General features: G+C 43.0%; 1 protein-coding gene across 1 annotated transcript in view; it reads right to left on the reverse strand.

Annotated features, from left to right (window-relative positions):
• The window catches only part of xylt1 (xylosyltransferase I), an 83987-nt gene that overhangs the window by 32438 nt on the left and 28588 nt on the right, over positions 1–22961 (reverse strand). Inside the window, exon 2 of the mRNA XM_060902466.1 lies at positions 3915–4392. Within this exon, the coding sequence (XP_060758449.1) occupies positions 3915–4392 (478 nt within the window). The remainder of the gene's footprint in view (positions 1–3914; positions 4393–22961) is intronic.

A 22961-nucleotide genomic window follows, 5' to 3' on the forward strand; every position in this document is an offset into this window, starting at 1 on the left:
TCTGATTGGGTTAGGCCGCTGCAACATATCAGAGAGGTAATTGGGCCCTGTACCATTTAGAGATTTGTACACCAGCAGCAATGCTTTAAAGTCAATTCTGTAGCTTACTGGAAGCCAGTGAAGGGACCTTAGAATTGGAGTAATGTGCTCTGTTCTTTTTGTTCATGTGAGAACCCTCGCCGCTGCATTTTGAACCAGCTGAAGTCGTTTGATGGTCTTTTTTGGCAGGCCTGTGAAAAGGCCATTGCAGTAATCAACCCTACTAGAGATGAAGGCATGGATAAGTTTTTCCAGATCATTTTTGGACACAAGTCCTCTTAGTTTGGAAATGTTTTTTAGGTGATAAAATGCCGTTTTAGTGATTGCGTTCATGTGACCGTCAAAGTTTAGCTCGCTGTCAATGAAAACACCAAGATTTAGTTCGCTGACCGCTAACTAAACTTCCGTGAATTCCAGCATACAGCGAAACACGATCACAAATCATGCATTTATTCAAAACTGCCACCTTCTAGATTCATGAACTCCTCTCAGGTCTGCCCCTAGTGGAAGGAGAGATTCCTAGTTTTAACAAAGTGGGTGGGGCGACATCAGGAGAAATGCGGCTGTCATTCCACTTACAGGCAGCAGGGCGGCGCTACACTTTACAAACTGCTCCTTTATGAGATAACAGTTACATTTTTTGTTCAAATAAATTTGCAACATTTATACATCTCATCTCATCTCATTATCTGTAGCCGCTTTATCCTGTTCTACAGGGTCGCAGGCGAGCTGGAGCTTATCCCAGCTGACTACGGGCGAAAGGCGGGGTTCACCCTGGACAAGTCGCCAGGTCATCACAGGGCTACATTTATACATTATCATAAAAATCTATTTTTTGATGATGTACTTTACATTAGTGAAGCCCGTACAGATATGTAACTTTAGCAGGATGCGCGCGTGTGTGTGTGTGTGTGTGTGTGAGAGAGAGAGAGAGAGAGAGAGAGAGAACAGTACACCAGAGTGTGGCGGGCAACAAAATCAAGTTAAGATGGAAACATTAGATGCGCTATTAACGCCTGGCACTCGCAGCCACGCGTCCTGACCGCAGCATCACCTCTTGCACTGGAAGTGTTTCACTGCAGCCATGAGAGCGAGTTACAGGACACCACCGTCACGTCTCCTCCCATCTGACGCTCACAAATAGCACAGCAGACCACAAGGACCTGGCTGAGAGCTGAGTACAGCTTTCTAAAAATGCCCCATCGGATCGACACACACGATGCTACGGCCGTCACATGCTACTTCTAAAAGCCGGCCGGCCCCATCGGGTTCCAGGGTGGATTCGTTTTTAAAGAGCTTCATATTGTGTTCCACCCAGAGTGGTTCTGGAGCGAGGCCATGCTCCGAATGCAGTGCGATGAGCCGTAATGACTGTAATCTGTGTCTCTCAGGCTTGTCCTTACTGTCCCACACCTTTAACCGATTGCCGGGGGGGCAGCTGGTGGCCAAACCTCTGCTTTTCCTCTAATCAGTCCCAGAGCTCTTTAACCAACTCGTCTCGAATTCTGTCTCGTGTGTGTTTAAGGACAAGCGCGATCAGATCAGCTTCAAAAGAAGCACCAAGACCCGCTCCATCTGCTGTGTCCTGTCATTAACGCATGGACACATGGAGTCCACACACACACACACGTCTAAATCTACATTTCAGAATTTATAGAGACGAGTCTACAAGTATAAGATTTACAGAGACCAACAGGGTTGGAGTTTGAGAGACAGACAGACAGATATACAGGGTTAGGCTCAGACAGACAAGCGGTTAGACACCTGACACCATGTGTATTTGTATATAATGAAATATAAATGTTTTTGTGTCGCTAAAGACAACACACGATACATTTATGATGAGACATGCAGACAGGACAGCACAGACAGATGGACAGGAAAGCCGAGGACAGACAGATATATAAATATCATCTCCAGACATCTATGAGCTATCAGGTTGTCCATTTGTGTAAAAACGTGATTCAAGTGTCTCTGGGTTGCTGAAAAGGACATTAGAAATAAATCTGTTTTATAAAGAACACTGACGGACGGACCTGACAAACTTCAGGCATTTTGTGTCAAAACTCTGTATTTTGTCATCAGGGTACGCTCAAAACTGCACACAGATCAGTCTTTCCAATAAAAACGCAAGATTACTGTACGCAACATCTTTTTCTGAGGATATGAAGAAAGGAAGTCGTGTCGAAATCTGAACGTAAATCGCATGAGCTTTTTTGGTGATTACAACCTCAGTGGAATGAATATTTCTTGAGGAAGCTATTAGAGCACAGCGTTAACCGTCAATGATTTCAGATTTCAGAGTAGTTTAAAGTAACTCTGCTGGAAGCGCTAATCCAGTTCCCTGCAGGCTTCACTCTGAAGATCAGACTTTTCCTCCTGGCTGCTCCACCCAAACAATGTTCTTAGAAAACCTGCTCAATTTAGAAACCTGTCATGACTCTTCTGTGGTCTGACTTTCATGTAGTCCGAGACACTGCGGGAGGAAAAAGCCACTGGCGTTTGCCTTCAAAGCTTTCATCGATTACTTCATCCAATAATTACATGAAGCTCAATACACACACACACACACATAATGTGTATGTGGTTTGGTACGGTTAGCTAGAATTGCTCTTGCCTCGACTCCCTCCAGATCCCGGACTCTGGTCTCTGTGGAGACGGCCTCATCATATCTGTCAGAAAGCACCAGGGTTTCCGGAAATGTCTCTGTTCAGAAGTCTCAAACGGACCCGTCAATGCTCTATTTAAACACAGCCGCCAGCCTGATTTGCGTTCAGGGCACAAAACGTTGCATAATTACATGAATATGTTTTCTCTAGTCAGCTTTTGGAACCGGAGAGAAAGTTTTAAAAAGAAAAAAAAAAAGAAAATGCTGCTCAGCATGGCAATTACAAGCGTCTAAGCTGGCACGGAAATCCACAATCTCATTTCCAGCCTGTCTCTGATTGTAATTACAAGTGCCACGACTGTCTGTTGCCAGTCCTGCGAGGCTTAATGAAGCCCCTCCATAATCCTCCACTGACAGCACTGCAATTAATTCAAGAAAACCTCCATTATCTTTACTTTTATTTATCTTCCATTCCCACCACGCTCTGATAATATTTTTCCTGCTTGGTGAAAAATAGCTATTTCTGTAATCACTCATTATAGAGAGAGGGTTTTTTTCAATCAAAATGTTGGTCTGTCATTCAGGAGAGTGATAGATTTTTCGAGTGAACACTCGCTGCCTCTGAACAGCCGAACCACCAAAGATTCGGTTCAGGTTTGAAGCGAAATGTGAAATAAAGCTGCACAACAACAGCGTCAAGCAATTCCTAACTTTCAACATTGTGATAAACTACTGAGACTGAACTGAATACTGTACTTAAAAAACTCATAATAATGTTTTTTTTTAAAGATTTTTTTTGGGCTTTTTTCACCTTTATTGGATAGGACAGTGTAGAGACAGGAAATGAGCGGGAGAGAGAGATGGATTGGGAAATGACCTCGGGTCAGAATCGAACCCGGGTCCCCGGATTTATGGTATGGCGCCTTATCCACCTGAGCCACGATGCCCCCCATAATAATGTTTAAATGAGCTACTGAAGGAGCAACCAGAAACCAGCAGTGATTAAAGGGGCCGAGCACTTTTTGCCCCACCACTTAGCCAGATGCCAGTGGTGTCATCTGTGCTTGTTCCCAAGGAGATATACCAAACTTGAAGGTAGAATGTCAAGCTGATGCTGATATATTTCCTAAATTCCTGTTTTCAGTTGCCCTCCTAAAGTGCAAATTAATTCAAAAACTTGTTTATTGACTTCATGGTGAAAATAACGAGGTATCTGTGAAAATTTAAATAAACTAAATAAAAAAGCTGGAATATAGAGTGTACTCACCCTCTAGGGGGCAGTAGCGAGTGACTTTCTCAGGCATGAGCTGCTTGTCTTTGTGTCGACAGTACACCTCGGCAATCTGCTGTCTGCACTCCTTGGTTTTCGCGCGCGACAGAGCTGAGATGGCCTCCTTGCCTGTGATCTCACATTTGGGTGGCTGGTCATATTTGATATCAGGCGTGGCAACACCCGACCTCTTGACCTGTTGGTTGTGATGCCGTGGAAGTGGAGGAAGCGGCGTGAGAGCGGAGTCATGACGGAGCCCCGCCCCTGTGCGGTTCAGGCCGTAGTGAACGAGCTCGTTGGAGCTCTTGGCCTTCTCGGGCGTCTCCTGTTGCCGCTTGTTGGAGACGTGACGCTGTGTCTGAAGACGTGCCGCGAAGTTACTGTTGTCGATGCTCTCAAAGTCTTTGGGCACAGAGTTCTCGTTGTTGCTGTCCACACGGACCTTCTCCTTGGGACGATGTGAGTAGTAGACATCCTGGAATGACAGAGACAAAACAAAACCAAAGATGATGAGAATGTCAATGCCAAAGAGTGAGCACCATCACCTTCAGAATCGAGCGAGAGATTTAACACCACATTCCAAACCAGGAGAAACAACAAGACCTTGCAGGAGCACAGAGGTTACGCTGATTACAGAAATCATTATTCCATTAGTGTTATAATCAGGCCTCGATCGGGACGACCGCAAAGCCCTCGCTGCTTCCTGAAGACATTTCCCGTTTGAGTGAAGCGAGTGGAGAAGCTGTGAGCGCACACCGAAGGTGAGGATGTACGTGAGATCTCATTCCTTTCTCACACTGATGATGATGTGTGTGAAATACAAATGGAAGTCACAAAAAAAACCACCAAGGAAAATGGGTGAGGAAGGTGAAGATGAGGATGATTTCCAAGGATATGCTGGAAAATGGAGAGATTTAAAAGCGTGCTGAAATTCAACCTGAAAAACTGGACTTGAATTGCAGTCTGACCCGAGACACAAACGTGTGATCAACTGTAAATAAAAATAACCATAAACAGAGATGATAATGAGTTTTCCAGAAGTGCTCGGTGTGTCTGTGTCTGTATGTGTCTGTGTGTGTGTCTGTGTGTGTGTCTGTATGTATCTGTGTGTGTGTCTGCGTGTGTGTGTCTGTCTCTGTGTGTCTGTGTGTGTGTCTGTCTGTCTGTGTCTGTGTGTGTCTGTGTCTGTGTGTGTCTGTGTGTGTATGTGTCTGTGTGTGTCTGTATGTATCTGTGTGTGTGTCTGTGTGTGTGTCTGCGTGTGTGTGTCTGTCTCTGTGTGTCTGTGTCTGTCTGTGTCTGTGTGTGTCTGTGTGTGTATGTGTCTGTGTGTGTCTGTATGTATCTGTGTGTGTGTCTGTGTGTGTGTGTGTCTGTCTCTGTGTGTCTGTGTGTGTCTGTCTGTGTCTGTGTGTGTGTGTCTGTCTCTGTGTGTCTGTCTGTGTCTGTCTGTGTCTGTGTGTGTCTGTGTGTGTATGTGTCTGTGTGTGTCTGTATGTATCTGTGTGTCTGTGTGTGTGTCTGTCTGTGTCTGTGTGTGTGTGTGTCTGTGTGTGTGTGTGTGTCTGTCTCTGTGTGTCTGTGTGTGTGTCTGTCTGTGTCTGTGTGTGTGTGTGTGTCTGTGTGTGTGTGTGTGTCTGTGTGTGTGTCTCTGTGTGTCTGTGTGTGTGTCTCTGTGTGTCTGTGTGTGTGTGTGTCTGTCTCTGTGTGTCTGTGTGTGTGTCTGTCTGTGTCTGTGTGTGTGTCTGTCTGTGTCTGTGTGTGTGTGTGTGTGTGTGTCTGTGTGTGTGTCTCTGTGTGTCTGTGTGTGTGTCTCTGTGTGTGTGTGTGTCTGTGTGTGTGTGTGTGTCTGTGTGTTTGTGTCTGTGTGTGTGTCTGTGTGTGTGTGTGTGTGTGTCTGTGTGTTTGTGTCTGTGTGTGTCTGTCTGTGTGTGTGTGTCTGTGTGTGTGTGTGTGTGTGTGTCTGTGTGTGTGTGTGTGTCTGTGTGTGTGTGTGTGTCTGTGTGTTTGTGTGTGTGTGTGTTTGTGTGTCTGTCTGTGTCTGTGTGTGTGTGTGTCTGTCTGTGTGTGTGTGTCTGTGTGTGTGTGTCTGTGTGTTTGTGTGTGTGTCTGTGTGTGTGTCTGTGTGTGTGTGTCTGTGTGTGTGTGTGTGTCTGTGTGTGTGTCTGTGTGTGTGTGTGTGTCTGTGTGTTTGTGTCTGTGTGTGTGTCTGTGTGTGTGTGTGTGTCTGTGTGTGTGTCTGTGTGTTTGTGTCTGTGTGTGTCTGTCTGTGTGTGTGTGTGTGTGTGTGTGTCTGTGTGTGTGTGTCTGTGTGTGTGTGTCTGTGTGTTTGTGTGTGTGTGTGTTTGTGTGTCTGTCTGTGTCTGTGTGTGTGTGTGTCTGTCTGTGTGTGTGTGTGTGTGTCTGTGTGTTTGTGTGTGTGTCTGTGTGTGTGTGTGTGTGTGTGTGTGTCTGGGAGGAAATTACAGGCACTGGGATTAATTGCCTGAGGAACCACAGGAGGTGAGTTTGACTGCCGGAGAGAAAGAAGGCTATCGATCAATCACTTGAAAAAAATCTGTTGTTTCCCACGATGCACTGCTCTGTCCAGCTGAGCCCCCCGGCTGGGTCGGCCCTCTCCTCATCTCTATTTTTATTAAATACTTTTTTTATGCTTCCTCCTCCTCCTCTGCTTCTCATCCTCATTCTGCGTTCACACCTGCAATCACGATTGGTCCGAATACAACCTCTCACTTTAAACCATCTTTAACCTCGTTAAAAAAGGAGCACGGTTCATTAATAAACACGAGTACGCAAATTTAGAAACGTCCCCATGTTCCATCCGAAGCTAGCTGGCTAGTTAACGAGCTCACTTTCGTCAGTGAGATTTCAGTATCTTGAGCTACTTTGTCGTTTTCTCTTAGATTTATTTAACATCAGCCAAACATAATGTTACCATAGCAACCATCACTAACAGTTCGGGGTTCTACGATTCTAATTAAGGATCTGGATTGGTACAGTTCTAACAGCAGGACAAATGAGGAACCTTTAAGCGTTCTAGACTCGACATGTTCTCTGTGAGTGAGCAGAACAACAGCTACGTACACATCCATACGTTTCCCTGCGAAGAGCACATCTCCTCCTACACAGAGGTCAACCGGAGGGTACATTGGATGGGTGTGTCCCTCACACACACACACACACACACACCTCAACCTGTTCAGATGAATGGAGAACCAGGTGGACTGAAGAGCAAACGTCTGAAACCTGAACCCACTTAATAACACACACACACACACACTCTCTCTTTGGTGTTTTCAGTCACTGAGCAGCTGTGTTAGCTTTGTGTTAGCATTGTGTCTGGCAGGTTTCTATATTTACCCCCCTGCCTGTGTGTGATCATTATAATCGTTTGTCAACGCTGATGTCCCCCCACCCACTTTTAAAGGCGACCACGTTGTTGACTTTGTGTTAGATATCAGAGAGCCAAGCTGCTCTCATGCTAATGTAACTTTAATGTGCAGAGCTGCACCAGGAATTCATGCAGCTGTTTAGCCAAAGCGCTAATGAATTGTCCGTGGGCTGAGTTTTAAACAGAAATCGTGTGTTAAAAACACACAGAGGAACTAAAATGATTAATTCCTGCTGTTTAAGGAAATCCAAATGGAGCTTGGAAGCAAAAGCATTCGGACTTTTGTGTATATTTTAATTGTATACACATCACGTTCATTTTTTCAGTGGTGTCTTTAATTTAATAATGGGCATTTTTTTTCTAAATGCATTTTTTTTGCTTTGACTTTGCGAGGCGTCACCTTCAACTTTCAAAACGAGAACCCTGAATATAAATCGCAAAAAATTAAAATCTCAGAAATAAAGATTTTCATGTAAATTATTTCCAGGTTATATTCGAGCTTTAGAGCAAACAACTAAAACTCGAAGGTCACTCGGAGGGCGCAGACCTCCACCAATCACAACGTTCATGGAAATGAAATAAAATTCGTGGATCCGCCCCGTGACTCAGAGCTGCTCAAAAATGTGACGGGTTCTTCCTTGGCCCATGTTCCACCCTCCTACCAAGCTTCATGAAAATTGGGTGGGTCGGTTTAAAGCCTCGTTCACAATCGGCCGTACGTGCTCCTATGGCTGGTCTACGTGCAAAAAAAATGCAAGAAATGCACGGAGGGCACGCGTGTGACGTGCTGATTTTCGAGCCGCAGACTGGCCGCAGAGGTTCTTTGTCATGTCAAACAAACTCTACGGGCACTTACATTTTTTTCAAGTTGCAAGACAAACTTTAGGCCAACGTGCGTCTTTCTCCACGAACAAAAAAAACGCAGCGATTTGGGAAATGCCAAAAATCGCACGGCCAAAAAATCGTATGTCCGGTTGTGACCTAGGCTTTACACAGCCCTGTTTACAGAAAAACACTGCACTGAAAACACAACCTCCTTGATGGAGGTAATAATAATAACTTCTGAACTTTGTAAAGATATTGCAAAAATCCTCAGACTAGTTCAAAAAAGTAGATTTTGCACTTTAGAAAAATAGTCAGAAATGTGAGTGGGCGAGGCTAAATTGCCAAAATGGGCCCATTTTTATGCTTTAAGCCACAGAATTTTATTAGACGCTTTCCAGGATGCCCGATATGTCCTGAGACGTGTTTCCTAACAAGCTGCCAGAAAGACAGCAGTGTTGTGTTTAAAATATTTTCGTACATATTAAATAATGAACAGTTATTCCACGAAATCGAGTCGTACATGAGCTGAGAGCCGACGAGGCGCGTAGAACCGAGTTGTCTATAATCCATGTACGACAAGATTGAGTGAAGTACCTGTTTTATTCTCTCCACAGTCACTGGATTTTGAGAAACAGAGCATTTTTATTTTTAGCAAATTCGAAAAAAAAAAAAACTTTATACAAAACAATTTCCGCTTAGAATGTAAACAAACTGGCGAATGACAGGACCAATGTGTGAAAAATGCAATAATAATAATTCATGAAAAAAAAGATACGTTCTTCCCATCAAATACTTTTATTTCATATTTTGTTGCTTTTTTTTGTATTTTTTGGGGGGTTTTGTTTTCGAGTAGAGTTTTTATTTCATCCTCGGTTGGTTCAGAAACACGCGCCGCCATTTTGTTTTTCTCTACTCACGGTATAGGAGCTGATGTCCTAGTAGTGGAGTAGCCAATCAGAGCGCACGATTGCTCATATCCAGTGAATGTGGAGAGAATAATCCTGAATATTTTAACATGAAGAAACTTTCAGAAAAGTTGATCAGTTCTGGCTGCAGAGTTTGTAATTGTCTTTTTTTTTCCTCCCCCTTTAAATAAAAAAATAAACACAATATCTGGGAAAAGTGTATCGTGAAATAGTGGATTGCGATATTGATATATTGTTGTATGGTCCAGCACTAACCTGTGATCAGTATGAATCTGATGAGAGATGGAGTTCTATAGCCGTGTGTGCATTCGGGTTTAAAAAAACAAAAAAAGCAAAGCCCAGACACTGACAGCGAGCTGACTAACTCCAGGTCGAGAGGATGTACGATGTTCGAGCCCAAAAGAAGCTGTAAATCGCACTGCGCTGGGACTTAATGGAAACCCTGTTAGTGGACGATTAGGAGAGTCATAAATAGTTCACCAGCACTCGAGCAACACGAGCCAGTGTGGATTACTTTAGGTGCAGTGAGCTTTTCAGCTCGGAGAATTACAGCACAGAAGACAGAAATGTGTGTGTTTACAGGTCTCTCTCATACATCTCACACACACACACACACACACACACACACACACACACACACACAACAGCCACATGGACGAAGAGGTTCGAGCTGTACTGCGCTTTGAGGCTTTTTCCTGGCGAGGCTGAAACACAGACAGGATGTTATGATGATCGGAGATCAGTGAGATAAATAATGCTCTTCCTATAGCACTAAAACGGGACTTCCTATAGCGCTGAGGGACTGTGTTTCGAAGCAGAATTTATTTCTGGGGTTAAGTTTCAGACTTCAGACAGACAATCAGAACCATCTGAATCTCTGTCTCATTCTCAGGCCCTCCGAGCACGGAGACGTTTGCCTGACCTCGAGAACCCACGGGTCAGGGTCACTCTAATCACCTTCCGATGTGGGTGTGACCTCTGACCTCTCAGGATGGGTGAGGGAAAGAAAGAGGCTCACTCATGTGTGTGGAATTCTCCTCACATGTCCACTGCTGAGGATTCTGGGAATAACGACGAACGCCGATGGCCCTCTGTGACTTTTTCACTGACATGACATATGGCTCACACACACACACACACACACACACACAGTGTATTAGTGTAAAGAGTGTGTATTACTACACACGACGCATAAACAGGGTATGTGACAAGACTTCAGCTTGTGTTTGAATAAACACATCCAACGTAAACAGGGAAAATGAGCAGGAAGTTTATAGAACGAGTAAATCGTGGAGTAAACATGAGAAAAGCGACGACATAAATCCACATCAACCGCAAACCTCCAAGCTGAGAGCGTTTATTCACAGCGTTCTGGAGGTGAAATTCCTCACTGAACTGAAAGGATAAGGCAACTTTTGTACAGTGTGTGTAACAGGAGAAAACCATATACGTAATCAATTCCGTTAATTATTTCCATTATATATTGAACATGAAAAAGTATTTTTAACTTTGAAATCATGAATTGACACAGAGGAGTCGAAGTTGGAGGAGTCAGCCATTTTGAGATTGTGGGCAACTATAAACCAATCAGACTCTTTCGTTAATGCGCCTCCCTCTGATCTGTGATGTCACTGGGCCCATGAAAACAGTGTTTACAGACAGATCACTGTGATGACAGTAAGGAGTCCCGGCGGGTGGCTTGTATTCGATTCGTTTATATCCCGACCTTGTCAGCTGTCAGATTTATGTTCATGGACCCGGTAAGCTGGTAAATAATATTTATTTATTTTTTTCTTTACCAAATTCTAACAGAAAACGAGAGCGCCCGAAAGGGAAAACCGAGCCGAGCCACTTCGCGCATGCGCAGTAGGCTTGGTAGGACAAATCCAAATAGGAGTCATTCAGGATTCAGCCATGTTTTTGCTCCGTGTTTTTACTCGACCAAAGTTATACAGTATTATGAGCTTTAAGTTGCATAAATAAAACCATTTGGTGAAACTTTGAAGAAGCGATTGTACTGTTTTTTTACCTTATTACCATGAAGCACTGAAGAGTTCTTTTCAGTGGTGGGCCGCATGACGTCACGCAGTAGATCAATATGGCAGAACGCATCTTCGCTGAGCTCAGCGCAAGCCCATATTATTAAAAGTTAAAAGATACTGTTATGCGGTCTGTTCTTTCTCTATAAATTCCATGATCGATTACTTTATATATATTTATCTATCTATTTGTGGTGATTTTGTACAAAAGTTGCCTTATCCTTTAAATTACACTCTACAAATGACAGAGTTTGAGGATCTGCATGAGTTCAATGTCCGGTATCGGTTTATATCAGCAGAGAAAAAGTCAAATCCAATCCAAAACAAACCTCTGAAATCCTGATATTTGACAGAACTGTGTTTTGTGGCTATGGGTTTCTTCCTGGTTAGAGGGCGAGTGATTCAGTCGTCTCAGTGCAGACAGTTTAGATCATCAGGAGAAACGAGCTTCAATTAAAAACGGATGATCAATATATCAGATCCGTATCAAGATCGGACGAGAGTCGAGGTTTCGGTATCAACAGTATGGTGTAACTGGAGCGTTAAACAGGTCCAATCTCACTTTTCTCATTTTTGAGATTATGCAGCATCAGAGCTCTGAGTTACAACCAGTATCTGACTCTGATCCAATTACTGACGTGTTTCTTATCTAATTACTGATCTGATACAGATCCAAAAATGAATCCGATCCTGATCTCACGGTGATCCAGTTCTGATCGGATCAGGTCAAAGCCGATCACTGTTACTGATTCACAGTAACAATCTGATCCTCATCTGATACTCCTGATCTTCTCGTGTTTACCCTTTTTTTAATCCCTCATGTCACTCAGACAAAGGGGCGGGGCTACACACTAAATGCCATTCTCTGCGTTTTAAGCTGAATCAACAAAGCAGCTTTGTGAAACAGTCCACAAAACCAGTTTACTCCCCGTTTAGGAGCTAAGCTTGCATTTAAGGCTTTAAAGTCCCGTGTTATTGTTCACTTATTCACATCCGAACCCCGTATTTTTGAAAATGAAAGCAGAGGAGTGTAGGGATGAGGAACGTGAAGTGATGTGTCTCAGGATTTAGACATTTCTGTAACTGCAGGAAAAAAACATGGCTATGGGATTCAGTTATATGACACATGGCTCAGACATTATGTAATGTCACTGTGTGTGTGAGAGAGAGAGAGAGAGAGAGAGAGAGTCTGAAACTGTTGTATCGGGTGACATGAAACACCTCAGAACAGTGATACATCCGGTGCGATGAAACAAAAGGTGCTCTGTGGACGTGCATTCCACACGCCCCTGTTACTGAATAAGAGGTGTGTGTGTGTGGACACTCTTCACATGAAGCACACGTTACAGTGCGAGTCTCTTTCTCCTGACAGACTGAACCACATGAAACAGGTTGTGTATCTCATCTTCACACGTGCTCCACCTTCATGTGCATGTTTACACACCCGACACGTGATTTTATTTCAGGTTAAATTGGGTGTATGTCAGATATTTCAGTCAGTCCTCCGAGGGTGCCAATACTTTAACGCTTACGGAGAAGCCATGTGAGCGCACGCTTTATCAGATGCCGATAAAATACAGCCCGACATAATGAGTCGAGGATTTTCTGTGGCTGCATCTCAAACGGTGTCCTGCACTACATGCGTAGGGCGCAAACATCGCAGGAAGCTTCGCCTGATGACGGAGTTTAACCGACATTAAACATCATCAATAAGCAAACGTTATTTTGGTTTCGGTAAAAGCGAATTGTAAATATTCAGTTTGATGTGATTGTCCTCTCGGTGAAAGACTTCAATCGATTTTAATCAGAAGAAAGAGAACTAATCAATTAAGACAAAGAAAAGAGAAGAAAAAAGCATGGATTAAAGTTTTCCGTCGTGTGATGGATTTCCGTCATCTGAACTCTCCCAAGGCCAAATGTGAGGTCGGTGCTGATCCGAGGAGAATTAAAATGACGGGTGGTTGGGTAGAGATTGGGTTATAACACTGATGTGTTGCAACACCATCAACTATCAGCAGGGTTTATTTAACTTTTTTGTTTTTGAGTCGTGCTTTGTGTCGTTCATTTCCTGTGTTTGATCATATTTAAGCGTTCGCTGTCTGCGGTGCGGCATTAAAAAAACATGCGCTGTCAAAATTGGCAAAATACATTCCCATGTGCTCGGCGTGCTTGTGTCTGACCATTTCTGTTTTGTATTAAATTAAATCTTGCCAAAATGACTCAGTTCAAACTTGGACATATAGAAATAGAGCATGTTTAAAAAAATAAAATAAAAAAATAAACCCCGGAAAGCCCGCTCCTCTGCTTCAGCCAGACTTGAAGACCCAACGGTGCAATGCTTGCAGACTGTCAGAAGTAATTAGACCTAAATTTATAGCTAACAAATCAGCAGACGCCCCAACAATTATTATTTTCGTTAGGCCAGTGTGTAAGGTATGTTAGAACCGTGCCTTATAGCCTGCGTTATATCACAATTTAAAGGGCGTTTGAGGAGTTGGAGGCTGCGAGCGCAATGATGTTCCGACATGCGCTAAACTTTATTCCCTGAAAATCATACACCAGCGTTCAATGCTCCAAACAGTCAAAATGTCTAGAAGACTACGCTTAAATAATAATCATAGCCTACTAAGTTAAATTACGTCAAAACATCTGTTTCTGGCCTATGAAATGATGGAGGAAAATGAGAACGAACACAAAGTAGATAGCAGCCAACTTCACGCGATCTTTTAGGGAACTTAACACTCATGTTGGCCACAATATTTCTCTTAATAAAATCTTGAATTGTTTTTGAAGTCGTATTCAACACAAAGTAAGGTCAAATTATAATTTTAATTTTAATTTAAGCGAAGATCCAAACTTTTTTCTATATTGACGTCGAGCACAGAGGAGCATGTCATTCTGCTTTCGGTTTCGGTAGCATGGATGCGCTTTACATGAAAGAAGGCACTGATGTGTCTGCCATCGATAAAGGTGTAAAAAACAAGTGGAGGTGGGCTTGGCTGTACGAAATAGGTGAAAACGGAAAGCCATTTAGTTCATGGTGCAAAAAACTAAACATTCCAGGCGCTTGCATTTGTGTGGTTTGCCACAAAAAAATAATATACGGAAGCAATGGAAAGAAAGTGCAATAAATTGAATATATTAATCCATTAATTAATTGATAATAAAGTTATCAGTGTAGAAGGATAAAGCGGCTACAGATAATGAGAGAGAGAGAAGTTATCAGTTCTAAGTTAACCATTCTCAGAATTTCATCGAAATCCACCCATAACCCCCCCCCCCCCCCCCCCCCCCCCCGGTAGAATTTCATCGAAATCCACCCATAACCCCCCTGTAAATTTTCAGTCAAATAATTTTTTTTTTTTTGCTTTAATCCATGAAAAAGTGATCGAGCAGCAGAAGGGGAAAAAGTGAAGTGGAGATTTCACGTCTCCTTTTGGCAGAAGCAAAAGAAGTTAAAATTTTCCGAAAAATTTTTTTTTCACTCAACTGGTGGAACTGTGGGACATTTTACACAATTTCAACATTCAGTGTTTTTCAAATTTGACGAATGAAAACTCATTTCAATTTCTTGTACATCAGCTAGAAAAAGGGGCGTGGTTAAGAAGAGGGTGGGGCTGAAACCTGCTAAATGATACACTCGTGGCTCTAATGAGGAAGTGTGTTTATTTTCAGGGAAAATAAACACTAATATTTAAACAAACGACACTAAAAAGCTTTAAAGAAAACAGCAGGTGTGTGACGCTTCTGCTGAACTGCACGTTCTTATGAAACTGATTACATCATTAAAGTTCGGTGTCTCCTCGACAGGTGGCGACTAACAATATAAAAGACGTCTTCGGCGCTCCAGGATTCTGATTGGTCACAAGGTGTTGACTCATGTTATGGTTTCTATAGTAACGGCTCATTCACAGGGACTTGTACAGCGGTTGCGACAAATCAAAGGATTAAAAATACACGTTTAATCATATTTATGGTTACAGAGACGATTTTGTAACATTTATGGGAGGAGTCTCCAGGGTCCGGTCTCCAGTTTGCCTATCTTTTGTTGTTTCTCAGCGAGGGAGTGACAGTTTATAGAGCTGTTTACGAGCTGGAAGACGTTTCTGGAACATTCTGATACTTTGTGTGACAAAATAGCATCCTGATAACTTCTGAGGACGTCCTGAGGTTATTATAGTGTTCGCTGGGATCTAAGTGAAGAACAACCCCTTTGTAGAGCGCTTGCCTGGACATGCTCCACAAAGAGACCAGTTCGAATATTTTACAATTGTTCTGTCAAAAACATCATTCCAGGTCATGTGGAGATGGATTTGAGGTCCAACAGTGTGAAAATAAAGTGCTAAATCCAGTGTGGATTAGGATGTGCGAGCTGAGACACTTCTCACAGCTCAGGGATGAAACTTCAGCCCTTTATTGAGAAAATATCTTGGAGGACATTGTGGGGCATTTTGCCAGTTGAAGGCCTCGAAGCACCTGCTGGGCCACTGCCTGATTAGCAGCATCCTCTCTCTCTCTCTCTCTCTCTCTCTCTCACACACACCTTTAAAACTCTCAGGCCAGGTGTTTAAAGCAGATACGCAGAGCCTTTATTTTTAAATAAATTTCTGAGTGGATAGTATCTCCATCCTTGACGCTTGTATGCTGCATAAATGGGAATAAAAAATATATATGAGAGTTAAAATCGACCACAAAGTTGTGATTGGCGCTGCCCCGCTGAGCCAGCCAGCCCTGAGTGCGTGACGTCACAGCGGGAACCGGTTTTAAGGCCGAGGCCTTTTACAGCTATAGACCAAAGTCATATCAATAACAATTTCTGCTGAAAGTAAGAAATAGCGTTACCGACTCGCTCAGCTAAGACTGATTTGACTTCACTGATTGTGGGTTGACTCTCATTAAAACAGGATGGGTGTTATAACTTATGCAACATACATGTACATGCATGCATTTTCACTGATAAAACGTAAAAGGCTCATTAAATAATCAGATGAACTGAGACAATCACATTCTGAAGCAAATTAAATAATCTCATACCGCTAACTTAAACACACAATACAAGTTACATGGATTAATCTAAATGCAGGGAAACAACGAGTGGTGTTGTTTTTGTTGTTTTGTATCCGAATGAGAGTCGGAGCTTACCCGTCTGTGTTCTCGCTTTTTGAAGGCCGAGCTTGTGGCCGATTGTTTTTGAAACAATCTGACTTTCAGTCGTTCGTTCAGTTCTCCGCTCGTTCGCTTCTTCCACGTAAGGGTGAGATATTGCTGCTGAGGCGAGCATATCCAGCGGAGAAATCAGATGGCTGCTCCACTCATTCTCCATTTTCTCCATACTGAGTACTCCGCCATTACTGCTCAGCTCAGGCAATTACTAAAACCCGGAACGAGACGGGACGTCACCAGTTTTAGCAACAACCGTGGGGAGGTCACTGCCCAAGTGACAATATGTCCCGTTCCGTCCTGGGTTTTAGCAACAACCCTCGGCTCACACTCCGGGAGAACTGGTGCAACTGAACTTACTTTCCTTTTCTTAAAGTTTTATTTTCCTTTAATTGTTGGTACTGCACCCTCTTTCAATCCGGGCTTATAGTCAACGCTATACTCAACAGATCAGAGGTCTCGTACGAGTCTTCAGTAAAATGTGCAGAGCAGAGGAGAGACCACTTCGTAGGCGCCCAATGTGCCCATGAACTTCTCGCAAAATGCGTCCAAATCTTTGCAGTTTGAACATTCTTGGGCCGTGAATGCAACGTAAATCCACCTTCTGTCGTGTTGCTGCACCGGCCAGCAACACATCTACGTGGCATGGCGATAAATTAGCTCAGAATGGAGGATCGGAGTTGCAGTCAGCTCTGTGTGTTAGTATAGCGGAAATGGCGATGAGACCGATAGACTTCCTGCTGTGATGTTACGGGCATCAAGGTCATTCACTCAGACCGCGACCGATATAAATCACTTTAATCGTAAAAATTACTATATTAGATTTATTGTTAACGCTTTAAACTATTCCTGTGCCATTCTTGACATCTCAAGGCATTTACATATAAACGAAAGTGAGGCCATGGCGCTGCGTATCTGCTTTAAGATCAATCGGGCCGCCGTGATCCATCAGCAGTTCCTCGGTCTGATTTAAAAACAAAAATCTGGGGTTTTTTTGTTTGTTTTGTTTCTGTATTAAAAACAAAAATCGCAAAACAAAGAAAGTTACAATGGAATGTATAAACAAATAGAAAATAAATAAGTAAATAAAATCTTCCAAACTGATGAAGTACAAGAAAACTCATTTAAAAAAACAAACAAACTCAACCCAGGGTGGTGGAGTGGTTCGCATGGTCGCCTCACAGCAAGAAGGTTCTGGGTTCGAACCCAGCGGCTGGCGAGGGCCTTTCTGTGTGGAGTTTGCATGTTCTCCCCGTGGGTTTCCTCCGGGTGCTCCGGTTTCCCCCAAAGACATGCGGTTAGGTTAATATGAGACGGCCTTGGGCTGAGGTGCCCTTGAGCGAGGCACCGAACTCCCGACTGCTTCCCGGGTGCTGTTAGCATGGCTGCCCACTGCTGTGTGTGTGTGTGTTCCCTGCTTCAGACGGGTTAAATGCAGAGAGGAAATTTCATAAGTGTGTGATGAATAAAGTTGTGCTTTCTTTCTTCTTTTAAAAAACACAAGGGAATTTAAAAATGGAGTAAAAATCATGAAATTCTTTCTTTTTTAATCCCAAAAAAATCAGAATACAAAAAAAGCTCAGGCAACACAACACAACCTTGTGTCGTATTGATCTGATTATTTTATAGTCAGCTGTCTGTTTCTGGACTCACGATGGATCTCCATTAATTTTCTCCTAAATGTACACCGAATACAGTCGAGAATGAAATCATGGGATACGTTACAGATGTTTTCCACTCGAACAGAGTCCGAGGTTTAAACACGAGTGTGCGATCTGTTCATGTCGACTCGTCCCACTGATTCCGACGCATTATTTGTGTAATGATAGCTTTGAAATATTTTAGATGCTAATCTACTTGCCTTGACGTTGCTGGAGATGCTAGGTGAGCTTTTTATCTCATTACGAGCCCCGACAGCGTGTCTTGTTTCCTCTCCTCTCAGAGAGTGTGTGTGTGTGTGTGTGTGTGTATTGAAATGGAAGGTGCTGCTGCTTTTACTTGCTGTAGTATTAGAACAGCTCCGACTTCTTTCCTTATTTAAACTCCTGTTACATCAGAACAAACAAGCGCCGAGAGAGAGAGAGAGAGAGAGGGGTAAAGCTCCACAGGCGGAGCATTTAAACAGGCATACAGATGAGGCCGTGCAGCAATTAGTGAGTATTCACTATTCACAGCTCGCAGCGTTTAAATGAAACACGTTCCTGCTGCTGCTGGAGGAACAGGACGGTCAGTACACACACTCCACCACAAGGACATCACGCTTCCACACGTGACATCACATCACGCGCTTCTTCTCTTTGCTCCCAGTTTATCACACAGATCACAGCGTGGACCGCGTGATTAGCATGACCGCGCGCTCCATCCTTTCCTGGACTTTGTACCAAACTGCTAACGTCACCACGTCGACCTCTGACATCACCTGAAACAGGAAATTGACTCCGGTCACATGTTCACCGTGTTCATGAAAAATCCTCCACACGACTCCACTCTTGTGTTGCTCTAGAAAGTTCTGACTGGGTTCTCGATACGAGAAGAGAACCCATAAAATTTAGCCTTTAAAATCCACCCAGACAAAAACCCTTCTTCGTCTTTCACCCACATCCCTGAGAGAGAAACTGACGTTCGTGATCCTTCTGTCTCGATTTCACTGGGTCTTCCCAGAACACTGACATCATGTTGAGAGATCAGACACCGCGGTCATCAACTAGCTTGTGTAGAGCATCCATATTTCCTGGTTGCCTAGCAACAGAGTTGTGACGTGAACTACTCAAAAGTTTTGTGGACAGTTTTCAGGTTTCAACATTGAAAAAAAAAGCACAAAAAATCACAAGTTTAATTTGAACGCTCACAGAGTTCAGTCTGGATCAGAGTTCCATGTGGTTTAGAGATCTGCAGGGTTCCGAGATTCTTCAGGCTCTCAGTTCCATATTGTTCAAGGTTCCATCAGTTTCAGAGTTCTGTCTGTTTTCAAGGTTCTATGTGGTCCTGAGATTCTTCTGGTTTAGCGTTCCTTCTGGTTCAGAGATTCTTCTGGTTTAGCGTTCCTTCTGGTTCAGAGATTCTTCTGGTTTTGCGTTCCTTCTGGTTCAGAGATTCTTCTGGTTTAGCGTTCCTTCTGGTTCAGAGATTCTTCTGGTTTAGCGTTCCTTCTGGTTCAGAGATTCTTCTGGTTTAGCGTTCCTTCTGGTTCAGAGGTTCTTCTGGTTTAGCGTTCCTTCTGGTTCAGAGATTCTTCTGGTTTAGCATTTCTTCTGGTTCAGAGATTCTTCTGGTTTAGCATTCCTTCTGGTTCAGAGATTCTTCTGGTTTAGCGTTCCTTCTGGTTCAGAGATTCTTCTGGTTTCGTGTTCCTTCTGGTTCAGAGATTCTTCTGGTTCAGAGATTCTTCTGGTTTCGTGTTCCTTCTGGTTCAGAGATTCTTCTGGTTCAGAGATTCTTCTGGTTTAGCGTTCCTTCTGGTTCAGAGATTCTTCTGGTTTCGTGTTCCTTCTGGTTCAGAGATTCTTCTGGTTCAGAGATTCTTCTGGTTTCGTGTTCCTTCTGGTTCAGAGATTCTTCTGGTTCAGAGATTCTTCTGGTTTCGTGTTCCTTCTGGTTCAGAGATTCTTCTGGTTTCGTGTTCCTTCTGGTTCAGAGATTCTTCTGGTTCAGAGATTCTTCTGGTTTTATGTTCCTTCTGGTTCAGAGATTCTTCTGGTTTAGCGTTCCTTCTGGGTCAGAGATTCTTCTGGTTTAGCATTTCTTCTGGTTCATAGATTCTTCTGGTTCATAGATTCTTCTGGTTCAGAGGTTCTTCTGGTTTAGCGTTCCTTCTGGTTCAGAGATTCTTCTGGTTTAGCGTTCCTTCTGGTTCAGAGATTCTTCTGGTTTAGCGTTCCTTCTGGTTCAGAGGTTCTTCTGGTTTAGCGTTCCTTCTGGTTCAGAGATTCTTCTGGTTTAGCGTTCCTTCTGGTTCAGAGATTCTTCTGGTTTAGCGTTCCTTCTGGTTCAGAGGTTCTTCTGGTTCAGAGATTCTTCTGGTTTAGCGTTCCTTCTGGTTCAGAGGTTCTTCTGGTTTAGCGTTCCTTCTGGTTCAGAGGTTCTTCTGGTTTAGCGTTCCTTCTGGTTCAGAGATTCTTCTGGTTTAGCATTCCTTCTGGTTCAGAGATTCTTCTGGTTTAGCGTTCCTTCTGGTTCAGAGGTTCTTCTGGTTCAGAGATTCTTCTGGTTTAGCGTTCCTTCTGGTTCAGAGATTCTTCTGGTTTCGCGTTCCTTCTGGTTCAGCTTTCCATCTGGTCCTGAGGTTCTTCTGGTTTTGTGTTCCATCTGGTTCAGAGATTCTTCTGGTTCTCTTTTTTGAAATGGTTCAAGGTTCCATCAGGTTCCTACAATGTTCTAAAAACATTGTGCCTCTAACCCTGTTAAATTGCGCAGAGTATTCCTGAGTGTAAAAGCTGACATTCTGGTCTGTGAGACAAACCTGGTGTGTGATGGTATAATTATTATCACATGATGCGATGCTCATCTCGACAGACTCTTCACTAATCCTCTTGATGATTTTATAATTCTAGTCGATCTCAAAATACAAACGTCCTCACAAAGTCATTCAAAATCAAATCAAAGTAAAACTTGAACCGGATCTCAGGATCGAAAACTATTTTTAAAAAGTCTCTATATGCAGTGCTACAGTATTCCCGGAACCAGGAGCCACCATGTTCTTGGTAACGTGACCACACAGACAAAGAGAACAACTGCAGGAGATTTTCCAGCTGGAAATGTTTGGAGCATTTATCTCTAGTGCAAGTCCTGGTCCAGAGACTCTCCGTAGGGAAAACCACAGCTGTGAAGACGAGGATGCCAGGACATGGACGCTCGCTCGCCGAGCCTGTAATTTGTGTGGGACTTGAGCTAAAGTGAACCTGCTGTGGTCCACACGGAGGGACGGAGAAAAAGAACGATTAAACAAGTGGACAGAAAAAGGAGAAGAAAAAAAAGCTTCACCAACCCAAGCATTAGCAGCGCTAAAAATGATGGGAAGCAGTTTGTGAGTGTGTGTGTGTGTGTGTGTGTGTGTGTGTGTGTGTGTGTGTGTGTTTTCTCTCAGCTGATCACCAGAATGGCTGAGTTTTTTCCTTTAAGTTCCTGGCAGCAGACTCGCTCACGTGGTGCTATCAGGTTATATACACCTGGCATTTGGGTGAAGATTGCTCTGCTAGAACACGCATACGTGCACACACACACACACACACACACACACACACACACACTCTATCAATACCCCCTTTGTAACGCAGAACTCAAGAAGCATGGCGCACTTAATTGGTTTCTCGGTGCATTCTCGATTTCAAAGTCACAGGCCAAGAGCAGAACTCAACAGGTCTCAATTTGAGTTTGTGTAAAGCACTAACTGGAGGAAAAATGCACGCTGGTTTATAGAAGGACACACAGACTTGTCTCTAAGCACTGTCTTTATAGTGTATAGAAAACTGTAATAATAATAATAATAATACTAAATCATCCATCTTTAATGCGCTGATTATCACAAATGATTAATCATATTACACAGGCAGCTCTCGAGGCGTTCCCTGTCTCTCTTCCTCTTTTTTCTTCTCTTCCATGACCACAATATCTTACCCTGACTCACTCGCAGTGCGGGTTCTGATGAATCATCCGAAAATAACCGCGAGTTGCTATACGATCATTTCACAGCACAAAGACACTAATATATAGAATGTAAGCTGTGCTGTCACACACAACTCAATAAATTAGCCTGGATCCAGGCTGCGCCATAGCTGTGGAACAACCTGCCAGGAATAAGAAGATTAAAGCATCTGTCTCAGCAGGGAAAAAAACTTATTACCTGAGAAAAGCTAACGCAGGATGTTATTTAGCTCTCAGTTTTCGCTTTACAGCACTATAATACGGAAAAATGTCAAATGCTTATTCTTACAATTCCGATCAAATGTTACATTGACGAGCCCGTGTCAATTAAAGAACCCGTAAGGAACATTTTTCCTTTTTGTGAAAGCTTTACAAGACCCTTTAGAGGAAATCTTCTTGGGTTTGTCCAGTCGTTGCGTTTTCCGATCAGAGGGGATTCCAAGTAGAATATTCACAGAAATTTCCGTGTGCTCAAAAACAGTTTCGGGAAAAGTTTCAGATTTTCCAAAGAGCTTTTTTTTTTCCCCTCCCACATATTAACCACATACAACACTTTTATATTCTGTTAATTTATTTATTTGTTTTCTCGAACAGAGGACTGTCCAATTGAAAGGACAGACTTGTCAATCATTATTTATTTCATGACCCTATCCTATTAATCTTATTTTTTCACTTAAGCATTCATTAATAAACAAAGACTTTTTATTTTTTTCAGAGGCACAGAAAGTTCATCGTAAGCAATCTGAAAATAATTTAGCTTGTTTCAGGATGTGCTGTGATTTTCTTTATTTTCATGAAAATTCAGGAGCCAGATCAATGTAATTCTACTATTTTATATTAAACTTTGGTCAAATATCTGTCACACTCTGCATTCTCTGCAATTTTTTTACCTTGCGCAATACCAGAAATATTCAGTTGAAATCGAGCCATTTGAGGTGAATTGGTCCGCCTCTGAAAAACTTGCCGTTTGGATTTCCCGGGAAACATTGATTTTCATGGCGTCGCGTGCGGGACGCCTCCCTCTGAATCCTACGTCAGCGCTGGTTTGTTTATGAGAAAACGA

This window comes from Neoarius graeffei, chromosome 20 (assembly GCF_027579695.1).
Source record: "Neoarius graeffei isolate fNeoGra1 chromosome 20, fNeoGra1.pri, whole genome shotgun sequence".
In the NCBI taxonomy this organism is placed as follows: domain Eukaryota; kingdom Metazoa; phylum Chordata; class Actinopteri; order Siluriformes; family Ariidae; genus Neoarius; species Neoarius graeffei.